This window comes from Magnusiomyces paraingens (assembly GCF_902498895.1).
Source record: "Magnusiomyces paraingens strain CBS 517.90 genome assembly, contig: contig1, whole genome shotgun sequence".
NCBI classification, from domain to species: domain Eukaryota; kingdom Fungi; phylum Ascomycota; class Dipodascomycetes; order Dipodascales; family Dipodascaceae; genus Magnusiomyces; species Magnusiomyces paraingens.
The window spans coordinates 3,054,925-3,080,000 of NW_022474067.1; the positions used below are offsets into that span (position 1 = coordinate 3,054,925).

Sequence of the window (25,076 nt, forward strand, 5' to 3'; positions counted from 1 at the left end):
TTAATTAATCAGAAAAAAAAAGTTTTATGGCTTTTATGTTAATTCGTTTGAAAATCAACCTCAAACTGATTTCAGGGCTAGGGTACGGCTAAACTACAAAATTTTTTTTTTTTTTTTTTTTTTTTCAAAACCCATCTTGCTTGTAAACCAAAAAATCCCACACAACCAGCTATGACTGCCTTATACAAACACCAAGCTCTGCTTAAAGTTCTTGGGCGGGCTTCAGGTGGCTTATACTCATGTGTCAGGAATTCTTCAAACATTTCTGTGGCGACTCGCTCTCGTCGAAGTAACCCTACCCTTCGCGATTTGAACGCTGTAGGACATCGACTAAACGCTGTAAATCGGTTGCCTCCATCGACGGTCCGCAACGCGCTACGACGTAAAGTTCAAAGAGAAAAGGAGCAGCGAAGTAAATTGGCCGCTCTCTTGGATCTTCCGCAACAACCAGAATTTACTGAAATTAAGACAGTAGAAGATTTAAAGCGTGTCGTGCCTTTTATGCCTCCCGAGCAACAAGAGCGTGTTCAGACGTTAATTGCTGAATATGGCGACGGTCTTAACGAGTATTTAGAGCAGGCTGCAAACATGGCTGAACAGGGTACTTTAGAAGAAGAGCTGGAAGGTGTGGCACCACGAGGTGGCAATGACAAGATCAAGGGTGGCGAGTATGGTGCTGCAATTGAACTCTTGCAGCAAATGGTAGAAGAGGTTATTGAAGAAGAAGAAACACCCCCATCGCATGATTCCCTTTGGCGCAATGTTAATATTTTTAAAAAAATGCGTGTGGATCCATCTGTGCCTCCACCGCTCGAGTTATTGGTGATTTTATTTCAAATTGCGAAAAACGAGACAGACGAAACAGTGCGCAATAAGGCATTGATGCTTGTCGGAAACATTCTTTATGGTTACCAGCTTGTTAGACTTGATCCTTATAATGAGGTTGATTATTTGAATGCATTAGTCAAAGGACGCAAAGTAAAACGTGCCATTGACATTTGGAAATCACGACGTGCCAAACAGGACGTTGAAAATTCAATCTATTGGGTCGAAGTCGGTAGCTGTTTATACCAGGAGGTGTACGATATGAAAAATGCCGAGAAACTAGCAGCTGAACTTATTGAAAAATTTGATTATGTTCCTCCAAAAGTGACTTTGCGTTTCATTAAATGCTATGTCAAGATGCATAAAGCTGATGATGTTTGGCGATGGACAGAATACATGATTGATCAAGTCAAAGCTAATGGTGCATTTGGCGAACCAGTTACTATTTCAGGAAACTTTGATCCAGAAGAAGCAGATGCTGTGTTTAACGCCAAACATATTCCCACTGCACGCGATATTTTAACCACTTTTGATCAAATCATGGTTACTGGAAACACAGTATATGGACTTTTGTGGTTTGATAGAGTCACAGACCTTGGATTATCTGTCAACGTGAAAAGCCTGCTGAGTATCTTTAATTCTGCGGCCAAAAACATTACTAAAATTAATCAGCCAAACACATTGAAATTACTGACCGCCCTAAAGCGCACAAAGAAAAATAGTAGTAATACTACTGCAACTAGCCTTTCATCGAATTTTCACATTGGAAATAACTTGATTGACCAACTGGCATTCCGACTATTAAATGAATCCCCTGAACTAGCCAAAAATTCTCAATTTTACCAAATTTGGATTTACGGACTAATGCAGCTAAACGATATGGAGCGTGTAAGTGAAGTCTTACAAATGGAAATTAATCAAAACCTACTAGTGACATCTTTCGCCTTTCATTCGACACTAAAAACTCTTCTAAACAAAAAGAAGTTAAACCTAGCATTAGAACTTTTGGATTGCGCCGAAAATCCAGGGAAATTCAAACTTAATAAGCCACAAGCTAAGCACTATGCCCTTTTCATTCAATACGGCGCCCGGCGACACGACGAAGAGTTTGTTAAAAAGATTTTAAATCGCATGACTGAACACGGGGTAGGATACGATGAGTCTGTAAATTTGGCTCTATTTCACTTTTACTATCGCATGCGACAATTCACGAAATTTTTTAACCATTTGGAAGCTGCTATTAATCTTAACGGTCATCAATTTTCTACGGAAGGGTACACAGTAATATGGACCATTATAAGAGATTATCTGCGGTCCAATCCTTCAAAAGTGTCTAGATACCTTGTCACTGGTTCAATATCTGAACCAGATTTGCATTTTGATCTTAATACCAATTTTTTTAACATGCTTCTGCTAAGAATGATGCAGAGCAAAGATTTTGTACCATCAACTACAGTCTACGAACGCGCTATTCAGACATTCTTAATAGTTCATGACTACACAAAGGTTTTTGCCTTAGTCAAATTTATGGGGGAAAATAACCAACTAGCTTTGGACCCTGCATTCTGTTTTAACTTGACAAATCTAGCCAAAAAAATGGGGAAGATTGCACAAACCAACCGCATACTTAAAAATCTAAACCACCAGCAACGACCACCAACTCTTCCCAGCTCTTTGTTTTCTAATTCACAAAACACTGCCATCAACAGTATTGCCGTGGCCAATTCTATTGCCCAAAACCGCTCCACTAATGTTTCCATTCCTCTTGAGACTTTTACTGAGTCACTATGTTTGGCCCTAAACTGTAAATATTCCGATTATGAGGACTCGGTCGCGGAGCTGGTCTCCCAGTTTGCCTAAACGCATTTCTTTGTAAATACTATTTATCTTGTTTATAATGATAAAAGTTTTTCATAATTATTGCTTTAACCTATCTATTTTTTTTTTTTTTTTACTTTTTTGGTAAATTTAAAGGCTGCAGATGAATGTATTAATAACAATGTGAACTGAATAGTAAGCTGAGATAGAATATGAAACGCCTAGTATGATTCGTCAGTGTTAAAATACAGAAAAATCGGTGCTAAGCTTTGTAGAGCTAATGGATGAGATAGGTGAGATTAAAGATGTATGGTTTATTGTTTTTTGATGGAATGAATAATAATAAGAAACGCCTCGAATGGAATTTCTTCTTCACAAGAAGCTTTACTGGTTTTCGTGAAAAGCGACACTAGAACATTGGGGTTCGATGCTGAATCATACAACGGGGAAGCGTGTCACATATAACTCCAAGTTATAGCAACGTACTCACGTTAAGGCATGCCACTTCTCAAAATAATTAAATAAAATCATATCATTAATACTGCTTAAAGGTATTTTGATTTGCTCTAGAGCATCATAAATATCTTTACTAGTGACAATACGTAGTACTAATTAAAGTTATTACTTATTATAATGCGCGAAAAACTTTTGTATGCTTAAATGATTCTAAAATTTAAAAATTAGTTTGCAGGTTGATATGGTCTTAAATAAAAAAAAATGTTAAGGACAAATCTATTACGTTTAAAAAAAAGAATCCAAATCTTAAAGAACTAATCAGTTTCAGAATTATTACTGAAAAACTAGACTAATTAGTATAATAAGAGATGATAAATGAAAAACAAGAAATAATTGTTTCTAGAAATTAACAGAATTCTTTTAAATTTATTTATGGCGATTTACTGTTAATTAACTTGTTATAACAAATTATCAAAATATTAACGTTGATCAGTATTTTTTAAAATTTACGACGGAAAGAAAAATATATAATCACGTGAATTGATAATTATAACTAGACGTTACCCTACTAACCAGTGACATTTTTTTTGTTGAAACAAGCCGTATTGTAACATTTTGAAAACTTCGTGTCCACTTTAATTTAACGGTTCTCACATCATCAATACTTTGCAACTGACACCTCCATTCATAATCTTTTAAAACTACAATGACATCAGTATACGGAACTCAAAAGGACCCTATTAACCTTTATAATACATCTTTACTTAAGTCAACATCTGATGATCAAGTCCCATTAGCTCTTAAGGAGCTGGGTTATTCTACCAATAACTACCTCGTTGACGTGCGCCTGGCACTGGGCTACGCGTCGGTCATTGTCGCCGCACTAACAGCGTTTTATGATCACAAGGTTGGCTTCTTTGCCGCAAAATACCCTTGGACAGTTCTTGGACTTTTTTTCTATGCTGCCTTCAACATTGCCTACACTTATTGGATTTGGTTTGTCGAGGCCGGTGTTATCTATAGTGGCACTAAGGGCCCTCTTAAAGTCTCAATTGCCACCAACAAAGGCAGCAAGAAATCAAAGTACGACCCTGTCTATGATATAAAAGTTACTGTTTCGTCAGAAAAGACTAAAGCTGTGTCAGAAAAGACTGGCACATTTGACGGCTGGTTTGCCACCAACGGCATGATTGACTATAAAAAGTTTGCTGCGTGGATTTCAAGTGCAGTCTCAGAGGCCGAAGCTAAAGTTTCTGAAACTGCCTCCAAAAAAAAAAATTGATTTAAAACAAATTTGTACATTATTTTTTATTATCAAAAAAAAAAAAATATTTTCCATTCATTACTTTATTTAATTCAATTTTCCAATCAACCGCTTTTTTCCAAACGTTTGCATTTGATCATCCATTTTTGTGATTTTGCGAAAACCTTCAGTAATAAAGCTAGGAAGTGCCCAAAAAGCCCACGAGATACGCGTGTAGAATGGCATGCTTAGAACACCCGTTTGACCAGTGACAATTGCTGCACCAATTTCATGTGCTAAGTCATTGGCTCGCACTAGTGGCGCAATGAATGTAGACGGAGTATCAATTGTTTTGAACATGCTTGTATCCAGCTGACCCGGGGTCACAAGTAGTACATTAACCGGGGGTTTCTCATCAGAGGCAGAATAGTAAGGCTCTCCAACCTCGTGAAGGAGACAGTCATGAAATAGACGGATGCCGCCTTTTGACGCACAGTAAGCAGTCAATTCAGGACATCCAATTGTTCCAAGAACTGATCCAACATTAACTATTGAAGCTCCACGGTATTTGGTATCAGAAGCAAAAACCTGGCTTAAAAGAGCTTTGCAGGTCCAAAAAGGGGCAAGAAGATTAACACTAATTGTGCGTTTAACAGTTTCAGGATCAATATCTATCAAAAACTTATTATGAGTGACTCCAGCGTTGTTGATTAAAATAGAGGGTAAAATACCCTCGGGAAGTAAACTCTTCAAATCATCTTTAAAAACCTTGGCAACTTCTTCGTATTCTGCAACGTTGCATTTCGCAAACTGAATTTTGGGAAGTAATTCGTCTTTTTCTGTATCATCCTGCCATTGAATATCAAGCACTATAACAAAGAATCCGCGCTTCTGAAACCATTTTGAAATAGCCCTACCAAGCCCATCCTTAAGACCTCCACCAGTAACGACCACCGCATCTTTTTTAGGGTCTGGTAAAAATGTTGCATGACCACCACGTCGCCGGGCCAAAAAGGTATCGAGTACAAGAATATCCCAACATGCTGTCACCACAAAACAAAAAACTAGGTACCATTTCCACCCAGCAGACCAAGGCAGAATGTTTGTCTGTATATATAGAAAAACGGTGAAAAGGATTTTGTCAAAACTGCTTTCTGCATATGTAGCAGCTTGGATAACCTTTTGCACACCTAAATCATATGATTCGATTGCGAGCTGGAGACCGGACCGCAAAATTAATGGAGCCCAACAAAGTGTAGGGCTCAGGACTGTAGCCTGAAGAACAGTTACGATCGAATCCAAAGAAATGGTCATTTGTTATTTTGTTATTTTGTTATATTATTGGGATGAAGAAAAAGTGAGATAGAAGGAAAAAAAAGGGTTATTGTTAAAAACTACAGCTGTATGACACGAAAGCCAAAAAAAAAAAAATACATATTGCATCTTTCCGGAACATGCAACTCAACAAAAAAATTCCAAAAGTAGCAGTTAAATAATAATTTAACTAACAACTCGAGCTCTTCACAACTTGACAATTGTGATAAAATAGAAAATAAAAATGCTTCTTCGAAAAATTTTTAGGATCTTTTTCTTTCTCATATTAACACCGAATACAAAATACAAAAGGAAGGAAAAAAATTAAAATGAAATCTAAATCATCAGTTTCTACCACAATTGACAATCCAAGTCTCATTTATTACCTTGAGACGCGCTTCAACTTCGAGGCTGAGCTTTTAACTCCAAATACTTTTTTTCCTGGAGTGTCAAAAAACATTTCAACTTCACCTACTTCATCTATTGCTCCTTCACCTTCAACGACTTCACCTTCAGCATGGGAGTATCTTTTTGAAGAGTTCCACAAGTCACATACTCCTGAAAACTTAATTAAATTTGAAGGCGAATTACGGTCACGCCAGGCTCCAGGGCTGGAATACAGTGATGCCACTAGTTTTATTTACGATGCCATACTATTGATAAGTCAGTTTTACGAAAAAGACGTCGGTCTTTTGAATGCTATTCTTAATCTGGTTAACGAATTGACCCACCATAGTAGAGCTAAAAAGTACTTCCCCTACATTATTGTTCCGCGCAATGTTTTGTTGGCATTGTCATTTGCTGTAACTGCAAGTGTTGATAAAGGACTTTCAGCAACTTTTTTTGCCTTGGCAATGCAGGTGATCACATCTTTTGATTCAAGCTGCCTACCAGTCAAATTAGTTTATAGCTTGTTTTTGCCTAAGGAATCTTTTGGGGGATATTTTCCACATAAACTCATCACCTCTATAAACGCTTCCCGTTATGTGTCATGCCCTATAGATTCTCATCCATTTTCGTCTTTTCAAATCTCTTCCAATGATAACTTTGGCAATGATGATGAATATGATGAAGAATATGATGAAGAAAATAAAGTTGATTGTGACATGAACTCTGACTCTTCTTACATATCTCATTTACGTCGTTGCTTATGGCTTATGACTATTCTTAATGCTAACAAGGCAAAAAAAGAAAGTTCTGAATCCCAAGAACTGTGGGATTCTGTAATGGCTGAAGCTGGATTTATGAGTAATAAGCCAGGCTTTAAGTTTGCATCTTTATATGAATGCATTCCTAAGTATGTTTCAATTTTATCTTTTATGTATTTGCTATCTGACCCTATTTTAGAATTTTTTTACTTGTCGGATCTTCTGAGACAGACTGTATTATCAACCAACTCAAGATGAATAGCCATCGACCTATTTCTATTTATGAGATTACGGCCATGTATTTAGAGATTTTTCGAATTCACCCAGAAGTATATTATGAAATGATCAAGACTGCAGAATTTGTCAAATGGATTCCTGACGCAATATTAAACTTTAGTCCAATAATGTCTTTAAAGAATTTGCCTTATCAATCAGCGAATCCACGCATTCGGGCTCGTACTGATGTGCTATTTAACGGAGGAGCCATTCTGCCTTACTCATCTTCAATTGCACCATCATTGACTTCTACAACTTTCTTTGAGGCTGTGGAGTCTCAATCATGTCTCGATGAAAATGAAACTAAGCATCTTTCTCATGAGCAAGGAAATATTCTACCTGTATCTACCCCTTCAAACTTGAATCGCATGGATAGTACCAAAAGTACTGCCACTCATATGACAGTGGCAAGTGAAGCAACAATTACTCTTGCAAACTCAAAAGACTGTACTTCTGTTAAATCATGTTTTGAGGAACCTTCTTCTGCTTCTAGTATGTTTTCCGAAAAATCTAAGCGAAGCATGGTTCTCGATGTTGTTCCTGATGATGATGAGGAATCTCAAGTCAACCTTGGAAATGACTCAATGTCAACTGAAGTAATTGAAAGACCTGATGACACTATTGAGATTCAATGTGAAGCTTTAACCGCTAGCAATAACCCAATACCCATAAGCTCTAGTACTGCGGAAATATTGGATACTTCTAATTCAAACGTTACTTTAGTTGGTTCAAATAATGCTAAAGTCATTTGTGTTGATGAAAAACAAAAAGCATTTATTGAAAAAAACGAGAAAAAAGATTATCGAAATAAGAAAAGAAATGGTATCAATGAAAGTGGCAGTGATACAAAGGAACAAAATGATGGGAAAAAAGATAGTAATTTATCGTTAAACGAATTTCGCGCATACCTCAAGGCTCCACTTAAAGATGCAAAAAAAAATCATCATACCAAGGAACATAATTTTTGTGAACAAAACCCAACCAAGGAATCTCAAAGGCGTCCTCGTCACCATCATAGAAGTGGAGGAAAAAGTACCAGATCTAAATCAAAGCCAGGAAAAACTAGAGAAGCACTGGAGAATGCATCTTTTTTAGAAGATCTCAATCAAAACCAAACTACTGAATTGGATTCTTCTGAAACCCAAGGATTAAATTCTAAAAGTGTTTTGCTTGAAAAGAATTTAGTCCATTCCAAAAAGACTGAATTGCCAAAGTCACCATTAGAATCTATCTCTATCACTACTAAGATCAGTCACAAAGATACCACATTTTCTAGATCTGATTCTAAAGCCACTTGCAGTGATCAAATGAATAATGGTGTACTGAGACATGTTCCTATGGGTATTGTGCAAGTGCAATTGGCTCCTGAAATTAAGAAAACTTCTCATAGGACCGCTAAGGGAGCTTCTAGTATTAACTTTGCATCAGATATTGTTTTGATTCCGCAAAAAATTAATTTTTCAGGTATTGTTGTGGAGCCTGAAAGTGCTGAAATTGGAAATTTTAAAGATTCAAGTCTTGAAAGCATTTCTGAGGGTAATTGTTCTTCTTCTTCCACTAAATTAGAAAGAACAACTAGTAGAGCAAGCAAAGATGAGGAAATGGTGCTTAAAGGAGAGGAGATGGCACAAATTGCAAGTGTCATTGAACGACTTGAAAGCGCCGACGGATCTATTGGAAGTTCTGATAAAGAAGTTGTTCAGCCCACTGATGGAGATGGTGAATCATTTCACAGTACTCAGTTTCAAGAGAGTTCTTCAAGCGCTAATTTGGAAAAAACAGGGAAGGACCAAAAACAAATTTCAGGGAAATTTGAATTTGATAAGTGTGAAAAGTTGCTGAAAGCAAAAATAGTTGAAAAAGAGATTAATAAAGCATATCGCAAAACTTTAGAAAGTGGTGAATCTCTACTAAGAACATCTAACAAAGCTCAACGAACTCTTTCTGAGAGGTTAACACAAAGCCATATTAGCAACAAGTATATGGCATACAAGCGAGTGTTCCCGGATGATGAAATTCAAGAAATGCAAGAAGACATGATGAAGAAAAATATGCTAAAAGAAAAATAATTGTGACTACAGTGATTGTGACCTAATTTTATTTTTTTATTTTATTTTGAAAGGTTCGGAAATGTAAACAAATAAAGAATTACAAGTTAATAAAGATATTTTTTTATTAATTTTTATCATTATGATATATTGTTTATTTTATTTAATTTTTTTTTTTTTGATAAATCTCTAGTATTGTCCTAAGTCAAACAAACTGCCTCGGAGATTCTTTTCAGTAGGACTAACACCATGGTTACGTACAATCTCCATAATAACTGTGGTATGAATACTAGGATCTGGGTGCGCCATGGAGATTATGATTCGTGGAGACCCACAAGAATGACTTCCGCTGTGAACAGGAGGTTGGCTAGAGCGACTACAAGTAAGCAATTTGATATTGCGACCAGTAATGACCTGAACAAGAGATTGGCTCAAATTATGTGCTGTCACTAATCGTACCTCAATCAATTGTGGAGAAAATAGCAGTAAATAGGGGTACCATAGATATGCACTTTCAATTTTGTGCAAATATTGAAGTCGGAACGGCTTACAAGCACCCATTCCGCTTCCAGCACTACCAGCACCATGGCCAGGAGGGACATATAGATCGCCATTTCGGACTGACATTACAGCAAACTTATGGAAACAATGAATCAAGTTCGGCTGATTGTTAGTAGGAGGAGCAGTATTCGATCCTGAACTAATGCTGTTACGGCTTTCAGCACTGGTAACACTAACATAACTATTACTTCGAGCAGATGAAGGTTGTCCCTGAGACGGTTTCCGATCCCAATGCATAAATGAGACTGATATTGTGCGTGCATTTTGAAGTTGTGTTTTAAAATCGGAAATTGCAGCATCCGAAAAGCCAGCATTGTGAAGAACACTGCCAATGGTATCTGTTCGTGGGAGAGGCTTTGGGTTTCTGACATTAAGTTTAAGATGATCGAATGAGTTATTGGTAAGGAAGAAAAAGTACGAACCAAAAAAACTGAAACCATGTATTTTTGTAGGGGAAAAAAGTTCATGGGCAATAAGAGTTGGTTTTTGAAGTACTTCAGCAAATGGAGAATCATGACCCTTAAATAACCGTGAAAATCCTTTACGTTGAGACTCGCGTGGTCCATTTTTTGTAATCTCATAAACAAAAACATCAGTTTTCTCAAGGCCTTTAGTTGATTTGTTAGCGTAAAATAGGTAGTTTTGACCTCCAAGTTCACCAGTATGAAAGCACTCAACGCTATCGCTAACAAGAACTGGCGAAGAAATAATAGACTGAGTTTGCCGATCCTGCGGCGAAAGCAAATCTACTAAAATTTCATTAAGTTTGAGATATACCAAACGATTGTTTGACAAAATAAAAAGAGCTGGATCGCAAATCTCAATATGTGTAACGTTGGGAAGCTGTACTGGAATCCGCCATTTCAATGGTTGAAGTTTTCCTGTTGAAGACTTAGTGTGTCGAGCACAGTAAAGGCCAAGAGAAGTGCCAATAAATGTTACATCTTCATTCATGTATGAGTAGTCAAGAGCACAATTGACATTAATTAGTCCGTTAGGTCCAGACCCTTTAACAGGAGTGGAGCGAACAAATCCACCAGCTTCTTCAAGAGCAGTATCAACAACATCTCCATAAGTGAAAACTGTTGGAGGCAATGTTTCTGATATATCAGTGTAAGGGAAAGATGACTGATCAAGAACTTTCAGACCGAGAGGGACTTTATGATGATGTAGCTGTGATTGGGCATACTTTGCTTTTGTTTCCAAAAGTAAATCAATGAAATTCTTGCGATCTTGTGGTCTATCAAAAGCAACCCGACATTTGTGGTCATTTTCAATATTACGTATCCTCACAGGGTATATTAGTTTATCATTTTGCTTAGGAGCTAAATCGACAACCATTGCATGAGCTGGAGCTGAAGTTTTTAATGCAAGAGGTGCTGGCGAAGAAGAAGAAGATGGAGAGCCTACATCTGAAAATTGTACTGAAGACGTGGTAGTGGTAGGCGATGATACTGAAGAACCTGATGGTGAAGAAGTCAAAGAAGAGGTCGATCCTGTTGATTTAAATGAAGGCGTGGAAGGTGTAATTGGAACACTATGGTCAACTCCATTGAGTACTGGAGAATTGATACTACTATCTGTCATTTGAGTCTGCACTGGAGTCAATGACTGTCCCTGGCTCATAGTACTACTGCCACTACTAGAAACACTAGAAACGCTGGGTTTGTGTTGAGGTGGTGTGTATTGTGAAAGAGAAGCTGGCCTAGCAGATCGGGGCATATGTCCTGCAGCTGCATGTGTAGGCTGCCGTCTTACAGCTGCAATAACAGCAGCACCTGTGTTTTTGTAAATAGGAGGATCTTGTAGACTCTCTAGACGCAACAAATCCATATGAATTGGTCGTTCAAGAACTTGCCATTCATTGTATGAAATCTTTTTAACAAGAAAAAGAAAATGATCAAGTAGAATAATTGTGATAAGATGTGTGTCCCATGAGCCATTTTTCTTCTTTCGATACGCTTGCTTTTCGGCAACCTGAGTATGATGTACAAAGTTAAGCAAAATTTGGTCTTCTGGGTACTTAAACTTAAAGATTTGTTCATAGCGTTGCATTAAGAGTCGCGATTCTTCATTCCTCTGAATTTCATTAAGTTCTTTCATGAGGACATCAATTTTTGCAACACATAACTTTAATCCCTCAATTGTATCCTTATCTTTAAGAAGTTGTTGAGCATTAACATTTTCAGATCCTTGTTTTTTTGTTAAAAGCTTGGCCAATTTTTCAAAATGTGATTTGTAAAGACCAAATCGAATACGAGTACTGTGCATTAGCGAGCTGAAGTCTTTGCCACTATGTTGTTGTGCTCTCTCATGTGCAGAATTCAGAAAAGATTTAAAGTTTTCATTTGTTTCCATTTGTTCCTTAGTTATGCTGTCGGCAAGAGGGAATTCTTTTGCAAAAATCAAAAATGGTGTTTTCACTTTGTCCAGCCATTCAAGAACGTTTGGTACAAGGAAATCTAAAAATGGGTTTGGCTCGGGTTGTTCAGGTGTAATATGATTATGCGTCATTCGCTGTTTAATGAAAGGCATAAGCAAGTATTGATTGTTGACTGCAACAAGTTCCTTTAAAGGTTCGAATAACGAATCAACAAATTTTTTACGCGTAGAATTTGAATCAATGGTATCTGCAAGTTTATCATCGCAAAAAACATCGAGAAACACGTGTAGACCGTTAACATAATTTTCTTCTTGCTGAACAAAACTATGCAACTCGCTTTGATATTGAACATCATACTCATTGAATTCGCTGAGTTTTTCTATTGGAATATTCCAATACTCGTGCCAGGCACCACTGTTTTGTTTAACTGAAATATTGTATAGTTCAGGTTTTGTATTGTCGGAATCCCATGGAGCATCGAATGGCCGATCTGCATTGCTAGACGATACACTGGAGTTTCTGCTCAAAGAGGATTCTAAAGCAGCACCGGACGTATTTGGTCGAACAGAGTTGGAGCTGTTGTTGCTACCTGGAGGTGGTGGTGCGGGAAAAGATGGTGCCAAAGGATTATTTGTTAGAGTAGCTGAGGTAGAAGCAGCTCTTCCAATTCCTATATTGCTATTGCTTGGTATTCTTCGGTGAGCCAAATTAGGGTTGTGAGGTGGAGGAAGTTGGTCAACTGAAGGATAATGACGACGAGCAGCGGATGAGATTGCAGCCTCAGGCGCCGAAGGTGCACGTTGTAGAACAGAATTTATTGTAGAGGATGTCATGTAGTTATAGGTAATTTTTGGAATGGGAGGAATAAAAGATTTAGTAGAAGTATTTGTAGAAGTATTGGTAGAAGTATTGGTAGAAGTATTGGTAGAAGTATTGGTAGAAGTATTGGTAGAAGTATTGGTAGAAGTATCGGTAGAAGTATTGGTAGAAGTATTTGTAGGAGATACTACTGGTGTTTCTTGAGTCACTGTGCTAGTGGTAGAAGGTACAAACTCCGTGTTTAGACCGTTTCCAAAACTGAATGGAGAGTTTGACATGTCAGTAGGTGACAAAGCTGATGAGGAAGTGGGTGTGGTACTTCTACTACTACTATTGTTGCTATTACCGGATGGAATTACTAGACTCACTGGTCTAGAAGAGGGTTCGGTTCGAATGGAGTCTACTGAAATGATTGGAATATTTGATAAAAAACCAGCGTCCAAGTTCCCTGGGGTTGGTGTTGTTGGAGAAGAAGATAGAGCAAAAGAAGGGGAAGGTGGTGGAATTGCTTCTAATTTTGCTGGAGGGTTATTAAGGTCTGAGACATTCAATTTCTCTGCGTCGAAATACTGGTCATGTTGTAACTTCTTGTCTGCGCCAGCGCAATTTTGAAATTCCTCCTGGATAAATGGAGTTGAAGTTGATGGTGCCCAAGACCGGCGTCGATTTTCGGTATTTTGAGGTACATTAAGTCCTGGAAGAAGAGTGTTCAACTGTTTTTGATTAGTCATTTGCGGAGGAACTGGAAGGGAAACTGACGACGAGGCAGGATTTGAAAGAAGTGAATGTCTTCTTAAAAGTTTTTCAATTTTTTTGATTCTATTAAAAAAAAAATATTGGTAGTTTAAAGTTAGTAAAGAAAAAAAAAAAAAGGGATAACTTGGATTGGTGGTAGTATTTAGCTACTAAAGCTCCAAACCGTGGATGAAGTAAAGTTTTAGACGTTTGATTTTTCCAAAGTTAATTTTTTTTTTGTTAGGTTTACTTACTCGGCAGCTTGGAAATCCGGAAGCGATTCAGGAGATATATCATGTCGAGTATAATCATTAGAACGCGAATACCTTCTTGCAATCGATGTTTTACTTCTTAAATTCCCAGGATCAGGAGGATGTTGTGGCAGTTGTTGCTCTTGACCATAAACAATTTTTAGATAATTGTCATTGCTGGTATAATTCTGTTCAGGTCTAGATTGAGTTTCAAACCCAGAGGATGAAAGAGTTCCAGAAAAAGAAGGAAGAGGAGGTGGAGGAGCACTGCCCAAAGGCTGTGGTGATGATCTTGGCGGAATGCTATGTTGCTGTTCCTGATGTATCGAATTCGTGTCATCTTGGCCAGTATGATTTTGTGGTGCATAAAACAGGGGCTGAGATGGAGTAGGGGCTTGACCAAAATTTGATTGCACAATAGAGCCAGCAATCGAATGTCGCTTAACATGATTACTAGTTTTAGTTTGATGGCTAATAGGTTTGCGAGGAATATGAAATGGATGCTCCACCGTCGTTGTGTTAGATACAACTGTGTTTTGGGATGAAGATGCTGGTTGCGATTCAAGTGGTGGTTGTTTTGGCAACTGAACATTATCTGCTTTTGTATCGTTTGTTGGCAAAGCTGATGATTTTCTTGCTAAAAACAAAGGTGGCACAGAAGGAACCGGGTCTGTATTAATTTGAAGTTTTGGAGGAAGTGGAGGTGCCATATCTGTATTTGATTTGAAAGTATTTTGCATATTATTTGCTGATTCAGAAAAGGATGGATTGTTTAAGTCTGAAAACGGGACTGGGAAATGGGTATATAAAAGACGTGAACTATTTGATTTCTGCTGGCCTTCAGAATGCATCAAATTATACACTGGCTTTTTATCAATATCAGAGTTAACAGATGTTCGAAAAGGATTGCTAGATGCGGGCTGTATCGTATTTTCTGTTAAAGGTAAGTTATCAGATATATTGTTAGATGGATTTGAAGTGTTAATACTCTCAAATGCAGACCATCTGCGGTCATTTCCTTGTCCAGATTGTGACTCTGGGGGCGTGTGCTGTGAAGAAGAAGACATTGGTGATTTATCGAAGCAGCAGCTTTATTTTTGACACTAAAAAAAAAAAAAAAAAAAAAAAAAAAAAAAAAAAAAAGAAAATAGTAAAATAAAATGATAAATAATGAAGAAGTTGCAATGTGAAATGTGTTAAAAAATATAAATAAATATATATAAATATTTCTTTTTTTTTTATAGTTATAAAATCATAATAACTTATTGAAATGGAAAGAAGGAATGTCAAATAAATAAAAAAGTGGAGGCAAAAAAAAATAAAATAAAATAAAAAATAACAACAAACAAACAAACAGCTAAATTTATAAAATTTTGACAAGGGCAAGAAAATAAAATATTGGAGGGCACGTGATAGGTTATCAGTATTAGTATTATTAGTATTAGTATCAGTTCTTTACACGAAATGCATAAAAAAAACATAATAATAAACATAATAATAAAAATAATAAACATAAGGGGCTGAATTGAAAATATATCTATCCAAGTTTATTAAAAAGAGCAATTTATCTCTCTCTCTCTCTAAAAAATATATATAGACTTAATAATAAATTTTATATAAAAATACATCAACAGCGTCATTAAAATAATACTCGTACAAATTCTCATTATTCATTAGTTTTTTTTTTTTTTTTTTCTCGGGTCTTTTCTTTTTCTGTTTCTTTTGGGGAAAAGGAGGGGGAAGGATTGTTTCAAGCAATCTATAATCCAAGCAAACTGCTATTGTCATCTTCAACAACAAACTCATTTGGAACAAGTTCCACCAACAGTTGCTGGTTGCTATATTTAGGATGAGCCATACTAATCATGATTTCTTGACCTTGCTTACTGCGTTTACTCCCATCAACAACTAGTCGAATATGTTTGCCTGTAATAACCTGCTTCAACTCACAAGAACTATAATCCGATCCTTGGAGATTGGCACGCGTAAACTGGGATTCTTGAGGTTCAATTTCAATTTCAATTTCAATTTTGGAATTCCTTTTGGCCTTGGGATCCACAGCTGCAATTGCAGCGTTTCTAATTTTACGCGATGCTGCGGCACCGTGAGCTGCAGCAGATCCAACATCCATCTTGCGTACTTCAATCATTTCGTCACTAAAAAGAAGTAAATATGGATAGCTTACTAAAGCAGATTTGGCTCGAGCAAGCAAGTTTATGACTATTGGTGAAGACATTTCACCAAATTTGTCAACAAAAATCCCAATCTGTTCATAAACAAGCAAAATGCAGTTATCATTAATCATAAAAGCACCAACAGGTTTACTACCATCAATTTTGCGTCGCACAGCGTCGCTTAATGTTTGTGGCGATGGTGATAAAAATCCACCATTTCCAGAACCATGATGATGATGATGATGATGATGATGATGACCACTTGGTTTATTGGTAACAGCTGCTGAACGATTAAGAGCATGACTGATAGAGGCAGCATCAGGAACTAAACGAGGAATTTTGTATGAAAGAGCCAAAATCTCAAACCCACGGCCCGTATGTGCAAAAAATGTCGAGCCAAAAAGAGTTATACCAAAAATTTCTCCATTGACAGTTACACTGTCATATTCGCGAAAATATTCAGTAGATGCATTGCTTATTCCAGCTCTATTAGGTATGGTTCCTGAGCGTATAGCTGCACCAGTTTCGTCAAAGTTATCACTCCGTGTATTATCATTGGATTTGTTAACGATAAAATGAGATCGCTTCTTTTGAGAACCTCGTTCCTTAACAGGCTCAACAACTTCAACAGTCATACTGCCGCCATTCTTTTTTATGGCTTCGCGTGGATCCTTTGGTCCACGTTTTTTGACATTGTAAAACACAAGTTGTCGTTTACTATCTGCAGTCATTCCGGGCCCGCCAGATGACATATAGCCTGTTGCAAAAAAGGTAACTTCTTTGGCTCGTGAAATAGCATAACCAGTGAGATTGGAATCACGAGGCTTGCGATTGTTGTTCATCACAATGGCCAAGATCTGATCAAGAGGATAGTAAGCAAGCGTACGTTCTGAAAGAACAATTAAAACATTGTAGTCAGTTAGGATCTCTAGTTGAGTAGTCTTTTGTAAGTCAAGAACTTTCACCCATTGGGGAGCCACCCATGTTGCTGTTTCTTCATTTTGCACTCCACTAGTTACTTCTGTTTCAGGAACAGTAGCCAAAGTTTTGCCTCCCTTATGGGGACTGCTAGACTGGCTCCTTTTTGGTATATCAGCGGGTGTAATTTTTTTCATGGACATGTCACACGCGTAAATTCCATTTTCGAGACCAACAACCATAAAGTATTTCCCGCCAAGACTACAAGTCACACTGCAGTTGATCCGAGACGTAGCTGTCGTCAAAGTGCCCACACGAGTAGATCCATTAGCAGCCTCGTACTCACATATACCGCGGTCAAGGGCAGTTGATTCTGCATACACAGCCAGTTTAGGGGCTTCGCCATTGTCGTATGAAAAAAATCGATCCTCAACGACCCGCACACGGAACGGCTCTGAATTCTGAGCAAATGCAGCCGAACTGTAGTCTCGTTTAGCCAAAAGCATCTTAGACACCCATGCACGACGCTCTTCATCAGTCTGTGTGTACAAATAGTATACAGCTTTACTTGCATGGTTCCCCGTGGCTCCAAGGTCTCTAACTTTGATGGGATAAATGATGTTTTCATTGTCGTAGACAGCCCCACTTGATCCAGATCCAGCTGGTGTGCCTGTGCCGTTATTACTACCGTTTCCATTTCCGGAGCTTCCATTACCGCTACTTGAATTCTTAGATTGCTTTTTGGAGTCATGGGATCCTCCTGATAAAACACCCGTAAGCATTTTGGTATTGGATTTAATCACTGGCTCTCCATCGGCTTGTTCAATAACCAGCAACTCAAGAGGGATTGGTCTTTTGGTAACCATGTATTTTTCCAAGTTGTCCTTTTTGACTTTAGCAAGAATAAGATAATTATCGAGCAAAACCATGTGTGTGTCAACATAGTCAAGCCCAAATTCACCTTTGCGCAAAACATCACCCTCATAATATATTTTGCGGCGGGAGTCCCGCAAGCGTAAATCAACCTTTTCTTCAAGGTTTGGGAAAGTTATGCGTTCTTCCAAAGTCATGATACTGGAAATGTCTTCTGATTCACCATGGATGCGGTTATATTCCTCAACAATTATACGGCATTCATCAATACAACGGCCCCATAATCGATATTCAGGGTCATCAACAGGAGTGCTAGCTCGAATGCGATCAAAGAGTAAATTGTAACGGCACAGACGCATAAATGGACTAGACATTAAAAAGTCAAATTTTTGTACTCTTGTAAGACGAGGATCTCGTTCAGCTTTATCAAGCCATGCAGCAAAAAGTTCATTTTTTTTACTTTTTTCGCTAGACACAACACGCATAGCATAAGAATATGTTGATGCGCGTTGTAAGTAAGGAGTTCGGGCAGCTTTAAGCCAATTAAGAACCAAGTCTGCAATTGATTGAATAAATGGACCTTGTTGAGCTTGTCGAATTTTTAAATACGTCAGTAACTGATTGTCATTTGAGTCGATTAAACCTTGAATGCACCCAAATGTGTCATTCCAAAAGCGTGCTTGATTGGAAACAACAGGTGGCTTTGCACGATTGAGATAATCCCCGTAAACATTAAGGAAAGCCTTGAGTCCACGTACATAAATTTCCTCAGTGCCAATAAGTTCTTGAATAGCGCATTGTCGCTCAATGACCTTTTTCTCAAGTTTTGATAAGTCGTCATCAGAGAGGTTCCAAATTTTAGCCCAGTTGACACGATCACTGTCGTTAAACTTTTGAGCAAGATTTATGTTAGGAAGAACAGGTTTATGTGGAATAGTCCTGGAACACCTAGAGCTATAGCATCGATAAATTTGCTTGTCTTTTGCCGTGTTATCAAACTGATGACTCCTAGATGAGTAGCAGCCTCGTCCAGTAATTGATGGTAAAACGCCAGAAATAGCATGATATGGGTTTACCATCAACACACCAGTATCCTCATTGATTGTAAGGAAAGAACATTTTGTGAGAGACTCCAATAAAGGAACTGTGATACGCTCGGCTGCAACCCAGCCAAGAGTTGGGACAATATGGCAGAACAAATTGATTAATGCTTCAGAGAGTGTTTCAAACGACATTTCTGCAATAGTATTAAGGTATTCAATCCATAAGCAAATTGATGAAATTGCCCATGGCGTTTCACAAAGATCAAAATCACGAGAAGAGAGTTTGTCTGGGTCAAGTCTAGTTCTTGAGTCCGGTATTGAAGGTAAATCAAGTTTAAGCATAAGACTGTAATCTGTTGCTCCAGAAATTAGGGAGCTTCTCATCGATGACTTGGATATAGGAGTGGACTTAGATATAGTAGAATACGACCGAGTTGGAGGAGGTAGTATGTCATGATGATCATCTGTCATGTCTGTATAGGTTTGTGAGCGGTGCATACGAAATTGGTCAGAACTCTTGACTGTGTCTCCCGACATTGATGACGTTGAATCCATCAAGACACCAATTTCGCCAGTTTTAAGCGAGAAATTTGCAAAGCTTTCAATCATATCCTGCCGGGAAGAACTCTTTTTTGGTGGACTGGAAGATATAGGAGAAACGGGATATGGTAGAGTTGTTTCATCAATTGGGTAAGCCAAAGGTTTTTGTGCCGGCTGAAATGCGTCTGGTGGAGGATGGACATGTTGAGGGGAATAAGAGCTAGATGAATAAGACGAAATATTAGAGTAAGTGGAAAATGCTGATTTTCCTGAATGCCCAGAGCTATTAAGTGCATCTACTTCACCATTTGACTCCATTGATTTATGGCGATCCAGATTAGGTTTTGAGACAGTAGGTGGTACTGTTGAATTTGAAATGGATCCAATTGATTTGCTATGAGAGTGAGTAGGCGATGTCGAAATGTCTTTACGTTTAATTAAACTTAGAGGACTAGTAGAAACAAAAGGCCCAGAAACTATAGAGCAGTGGTCAAAAGACTGATAACGGTATGGGTCGTCAATGATGGAGGCGTCTGAATAAGAAGGTGGAGAAGATCCTGCAGGGAACTGACCATACAAATTTCCTAAACTGTTTGAGTAGCTGTGACCAGAAGAAGACCCGGTAGATCTGGATCCGCTAAGGCTATTACTATGTCGGTGTGTCGGCTTGTTTGGTGTTTGAGGGGGATCTCTTGGAGATTGAGCCGAGCGTTGGGCAGCTGACGAAGTACTAGAAAGAACAGCAGAAGATGAAAAACTTGATGGAGGTAACCGAGGTCCTAAAGGTTTACGGTCTAATGGTGTTGACTGCTGCGAGGAACTTGAACTGCTAAATTGTTTTGTTGGAGAGGAAGATCGAATAGTAGTGTCGACGCGAAGAGGAATGGGAGAACGTGATGATGAGGTATTTTGAGTATAAATTGATGAGATACCAGAGGCACTAGCAGGAGGCGACCTATTGGGAGATGAAGAAGGGAGATTTGTGGGAACAATTGAAGCAGAAGGATATGTGTTATTGGAAACATATTGAGAATACTGAGATTCATGAGTATATTGTTGTTGTTCATAATCCGTAGTGCTTGTTGCTTGGTAGTGGGGAATGTACGCGGTCGTTGTATTGTTAATGTTTGTTTGAGCTAAACCAATGGTATTTTGAGTGCCATAAAGATATATTGGCGAAGCAGAATGAGGAAGTTTGTAAGAGTAGCCATTGTTTAAAGATTGGATGACTGTTTTATACTGAGTAGGCTTTGGCGGAAGGTTTGGTGGATTTGAATCTTCTAAATCTGAAGGATCCATAGTTTCAGTAAAAGGATCAGGACTAAAAAAAAAATAGGAATGAGTATGAACATATATATATATATATATAAAAGTAAAAGGGGAAACAAAAAGTAAAAATCCTATCATTCTATTTATTTTCAATAGAAATGAATAAAAAAAAAGGTCTTTTTTACTTACAGTACATTCGAACGAGAAATCGGGCTTACAGTTCGAGGGAGTTCTGCATACAGCCTTGTAGGGCTAGAACTGTCAGCGCGGTACACATTTACAAGAGGGCTTCCGTTGGCATAACGATATTGGCGTTGTACATTGTCTTTTGGTGGAAGTGGAGGTGGGATTTGCTGTTGTTGATTTTGCTGAAGCTGTTGGTGTTGTTGATAATATAACTGATGTTGTTGCTGCTGGTATAGTTGTTCTTGCTGTTGCTGGTAAGCCTCGTAAGAGGTCTGAGCAGCATTATTGCTAGAAGATGGTATATAACCAGAGCCCCTAGGTGGAGATGAATTGTTATATGGGTACATTATCAAAAAAAGAGTGACATTGTGTTTTTTTTTTTTTTTCTCAGTTGGCGATATTGTCTGGTGGTAAGTTATAAGTTAAAGATCTCTAAGGTTCAAGATGCCGATGTAGACAGGCGGCGGATGCGAACGGAGGTTTGCAGAGGTAAACAAACATGCAAATAAACAAACAATATTACACGCCTTATGTTACAAAGCATGTGACCCCAGGAAAAGAGATGTTATTCAAAAAAAAAAAAGAAAATGTAACATATTAACAATGTTGTAATATATTTGTAACATGTTTAAAACAAATTTTGTAATATAATTTAAATGATTTTTGTAACACATTTTGTAAATAGGTTTCACGAAAACATTTAGTAACAAAACTAATTTTAATTGTATTGTAATTACAAGCGAAGTTATGTAATTGGGAAAGCAAGTATATAAATATCATTTATGATTTATGATTTTATATAAATGGTGTAATCTATCTAACAAATATTTCCTAATAATAAAAAAAACAAAAGAAATAAAAAAATTATTATTTGGGTCAAGGTACTGAAATACCAACCAGTAATATTTTAATGTTACTGTTTCTAGCCATGATGGATTTGATTGATTAATTGATTAATCTGATTAAATGAAAAATTTCTTCAAGCTTGTTAAAACCCGGAATTTCAAATTTCCCTCGTATAGCTGCTACATCCCACAAATTTCTACTATAACGTTAGTATACCCACACTCCCACACTCCCACACTCCCCCCCCATAGAGGTTGTGGACCAGTTGTAATTACTCTTGTCTCGTCTTGCCCTGCTTAGCCTAGCCTAGCCCTTTGACTTTAACTAACAGCCCATATGAGCATTTTAAAATACCTTTTCGACTCTCAAGGTTGTCAAGTCGAAGAAATGTACCTTGCATGAAATACAAAATGGCCCATCGAATTTGAAAGACATAAAAGAGCCCATAATTCCTCTGGTTATCATTTATTTCAATTCAATTTTTTTTTCCCCTTTTTTTCTTTCATTTTTTTAATAAAAAATTTTCAAGTTTTTTTTTTTTTTGTTCCCACACATACCCAGACTTGTTGCACACACAGACTCTCGCTAATAGTCAGTGTGCTCCACCCATGATACCAAATTAAAATCCAGCAGCCACTTCATGTCGGGTTTTGCAAAAGTCACACACACCTATTTTACCCTCACACCCATACCAAAACATGCTTTAAAGATGATTACAATAACTGGAGGAATGAATGCTACCTAAAATATTTAAAAAATTTAAAAAATTTAAATAAAAAAAATAATAATAATAATTTAAAAAAACGAGGAAAACAGATTTGGAAATACGTCAACTTTCTTGCCAAAATAGGCAGTCATTATTGCAATTATTTTGCATTATTGAAAGAAAGTTGCTATGAACCATTTGTTCTGGGCCTTCCGGAATTTCAGAGCTTGATAAGCCAATTTTAATGTCTGCAAACATATAAATACTTAAGATTCCCTTTTAATATCTACTTTTTTTTTCTATTTCTTTTTTTTTTTATATTATCATCTGTTAATTTTTCAATATTCAAGTTTTTTTTTTTTTTTTTTCCAAGAAACCTACATTTTCACATATTCTCATAATTCATTAAATAATTAAAAATGGTCACTGCTGGTAAGATTTTTGAAATTTTTATTGCTTTAAAAAATCAATTGGCTAATCCCCCTCATTTTTTTAGTCGCTGTCATCTCCGGTAACTCTACCGTCACTGGTACTATCACTTTCAACCAAGCATCAGCTGCTGAGCAAATCAACATTGCCTGGAACATCACTGGTAGCACACCCAACTCTCTCCGTGGTTTCCACGTCCACGCTTATGGTGATCTCACCAATGGCTGTGCTTCTACTGGCAGCCATTTCAACCCCCTCAACGAGACCCATGGTGCTCCTTCTGACTCTGTCCGTCACTTTGGTGATCTTGGAAACATTTGGACTGATGCTTCTGGTGCTTCCCTTGGTTCTACCACAGACCGTCTTTTGACCCTCTTTGGTGAGAACTCCATTCTCGGCAGAGCGGTTGTTGTTCACACTGGTACTGATGATTTGGGCAAGGGCGGTAATGCTGATTCTCTCAAAACTGGTAATGCTGGTGGCAGAGCTGCCTGCGGTATCATTGGCATTGCTCCTACTCCTAGCAACACTGGCACCACTACTGCTGTCACCACTGTCACTGTAACTGTCGCCGGAACTGACTGTGCTACTGCTGCTGAGGCTACTTCCACTGCTTCAAAATAAACTCCTCAAATCTTTTGTATTTTTTTTTTAATTTTGTTTTACCCCGAATCAAGACAATTTAAAATGTCAATTAAAAGTTAAATTATTTTTAATATATAATCCTTAATTAGATTTTTCAATAAAAAAAAAAGAAAAAAAAATCATCATGCAAATTTTTTGCTTTCAATTAAAAATGTTGTGATTTTTTTTATTTGAGAACTCTACTGTGTAGGATTTTTTCTTGAATTCTTTTAAATAGTTTAGCAGTTCAAATCGAACGCCATCTTTTATTTACACTGGGTCATATTTTTTAGTCATTGAATAAGATAATTGTCCATAAACATAGTTATCTTATTGATGCTGTATTTGGTCATGACTACCATTTAAACTATCTAAATTCCAAACTATGTGGGTGGCTGCTTGCTGTGGCTGCTTATATAAGATTAAATGAATAAAGTTTAGCCAAGTTAATTTTAAAAAAATTCTTTTAACAGTTTTTAAAATTCCGTATAGAGAAATGCCCCTGATTATGATCCCTAGTGTGCCAAGGAATTCACATTAAATGTAACAATGTAATAGCTTGTATAGCTTGTAATAATTTCAAGGCGAATCGTGATATATTTGCCTTTAAAAAAAAATAGCGGTTAAACATGAAATGAAGTTGTCTAGTTTCAACAAATGTTAAGGCTGGGGTTTGCCTATGCTTAGCAGTTTCTAATCCAGTGATATTAAGAGATACGTAATACACCTTAAAACTTAATTTGAAGGTTGTTTTGTTGTAAAATAGATAAAAAAGAAAAAAGAAAGCACTTCTTCCTGGAATGTTTAAATTAAAAAGCTTTTTTTGGGGAAGAAAACAGAGTAGTCAAGAATTAAAATGTAAGTGATGTTTAGAATAAGTATTAAGGAATGATATAAACAATAAATTGAAAAATGTTTAATTATAGTGTTTGCGGAGTGATTTTTACAGGGAAATAAAAAAAACAAAGTTAAAGAAAGTCTTTAAATTAAAGACGACGTATTACGTTAAGAAGCTTAGACGTTAAACTTATTACAATCAAGTCTTTAATTTACGTATAACTTCAGTGTGCTAACATTTAAGCTTCTTTTTGATAACTTAGTATCAATTGAAATAGTTTGGAAACACAGTACAAATTTCACTGGGTAATAAACTTGCTAAATTGTAATCAGTTTTAAAATTAATTTTTTTTTTAATATACTCAAGATAATGCTTCTAGACTCATTATTAGAATCTTGTGATTTAGATGATATAAACTAAATGAAATCAAAAACGGAAACGAAGTTTAAGATAACGAAAACATATTGTTATGATCAATAACTCAATTTAAAAGTTTTCAAAACCTTGAATTAAAAAAAACCCCTTTAACTTATAATAAAAAGTCATATCTAAATTCTACTATCTATGGACAGATTTCATGTGCTATCAAAACAGTTTTAAAGGGATATTCTTTTTTTGTTTCGGAAAAGTTTATTTCTCCGTCAATCTTCTGAGGACTTTCATTTTGTCCATCAAATAGAACTGTCCTTGGCATCATTTGCTGTAAAAAAATATTTGTTGTTAACTTTGAAAAAGACAGGAAACATAGAATTA

General features: G+C 37.0%; 7 protein-coding genes across 7 annotated transcripts; 4 read left to right on the plus strand and 3 right to left on the minus strand.

Moving 5' to 3' along the window:
- Nucleotides 1–171: 171 nt before the first annotated feature.
- Nucleotides 172–2,685, plus strand: SAPINGB_P000904 (uncharacterized protein; the record flags this gene model as incomplete). Its single annotated transcript, XM_031995627.1, has 1 exon — nucleotides 172–2,685. One exon carries the CDS (start codon nucleotides 172–174, stop codon nucleotides 2,683–2,685), a length of 2,514 nt encoding a protein of 837 aa, XP_031851518.1.
- A 1,120-nt stretch (nucleotides 2,686–3,805) lies between these two features.
- On the plus strand, nucleotides 3,806–4,381 carry SAPINGB_P000905 (uncharacterized protein; the record flags this gene model as incomplete). Its single annotated transcript, XM_031995628.1, has 1 exon — nucleotides 3,806–4,381. One exon carries the CDS (start codon nucleotides 3,806–3,808, stop codon nucleotides 4,379–4,381), a length of 576 nt encoding a protein of 191 aa, XP_031851519.1.
- Nucleotides 4,382–4,450: 69 nt separating this feature from the next.
- SAPINGB_P000906 (uncharacterized protein) lies at nucleotides 4,451–5,656 on the minus strand (the record flags this gene model as incomplete). The annotated part of the gene is made up of 1 exon (XM_031995629.1): nucleotides 4,451–5,656. One exon carries the CDS (start codon nucleotides 5,654–5,656, stop codon nucleotides 4,451–4,453), a length of 1,206 nt encoding a protein of 401 aa, XP_031851520.1.
- A 329-nt stretch (nucleotides 5,657–5,985) lies between these two features.
- Nucleotides 5,986–9,149, plus strand: SAPINGB_P000907 (uncharacterized protein; the record flags this gene model as incomplete). The annotated part of the gene is made up of 2 exons (XM_031995630.1): nucleotides 5,986–6,953; nucleotides 7,004–9,149. The coding sequence occupies 2 exons, from the start codon at nucleotides 5,986–5,988 to the stop codon at nucleotides 9,147–9,149; spliced, it is 3,114 nt and encodes a 1,037-aa protein (XP_031851521.1).
- A 168-nt stretch (nucleotides 9,150–9,317) lies between these two features.
- Nucleotides 9,318–14,944, minus strand: SAPINGB_P000908 (uncharacterized protein; the record flags this gene model as incomplete). The annotated part of the gene is made up of 2 exons (XM_031995631.1): nucleotides 9,318–13,710; nucleotides 13,881–14,944. The coding sequence occupies 2 exons, from the start codon at nucleotides 14,942–14,944 to the stop codon at nucleotides 9,318–9,320; spliced, it is 5,457 nt and encodes a 1,818-aa protein (XP_031851522.1).
- A 692-nt stretch (nucleotides 14,945–15,636) lies between these two features.
- On the minus strand, nucleotides 15,637–21,227 carry SAPINGB_P000909 (uncharacterized protein; the record flags this gene model as incomplete). Its single annotated transcript, XM_031995632.1, has 2 exons — nucleotides 15,637–20,746; nucleotides 20,884–21,227. The coding sequence occupies 2 exons, from the start codon at nucleotides 21,225–21,227 to the stop codon at nucleotides 15,637–15,639; spliced, it is 5,454 nt and encodes a 1,817-aa protein (XP_031851523.1).
- Nucleotides 21,228–22,851: 1,624 nt separating this feature from the next.
- SAPINGB_P000910 (uncharacterized protein) lies at nucleotides 22,852–23,485 on the plus strand (the record flags this gene model as incomplete). The annotated part of the gene is made up of 2 exons (XM_031995633.1): nucleotides 22,852–22,864; nucleotides 22,929–23,485. The coding sequence occupies 2 exons, from the start codon at nucleotides 22,852–22,854 to the stop codon at nucleotides 23,483–23,485; spliced, it is 570 nt and encodes a 189-aa protein (XP_031851524.1).
- Between the last annotated feature and the right edge of the window lie 1,591 nt (nucleotides 23,486–25,076).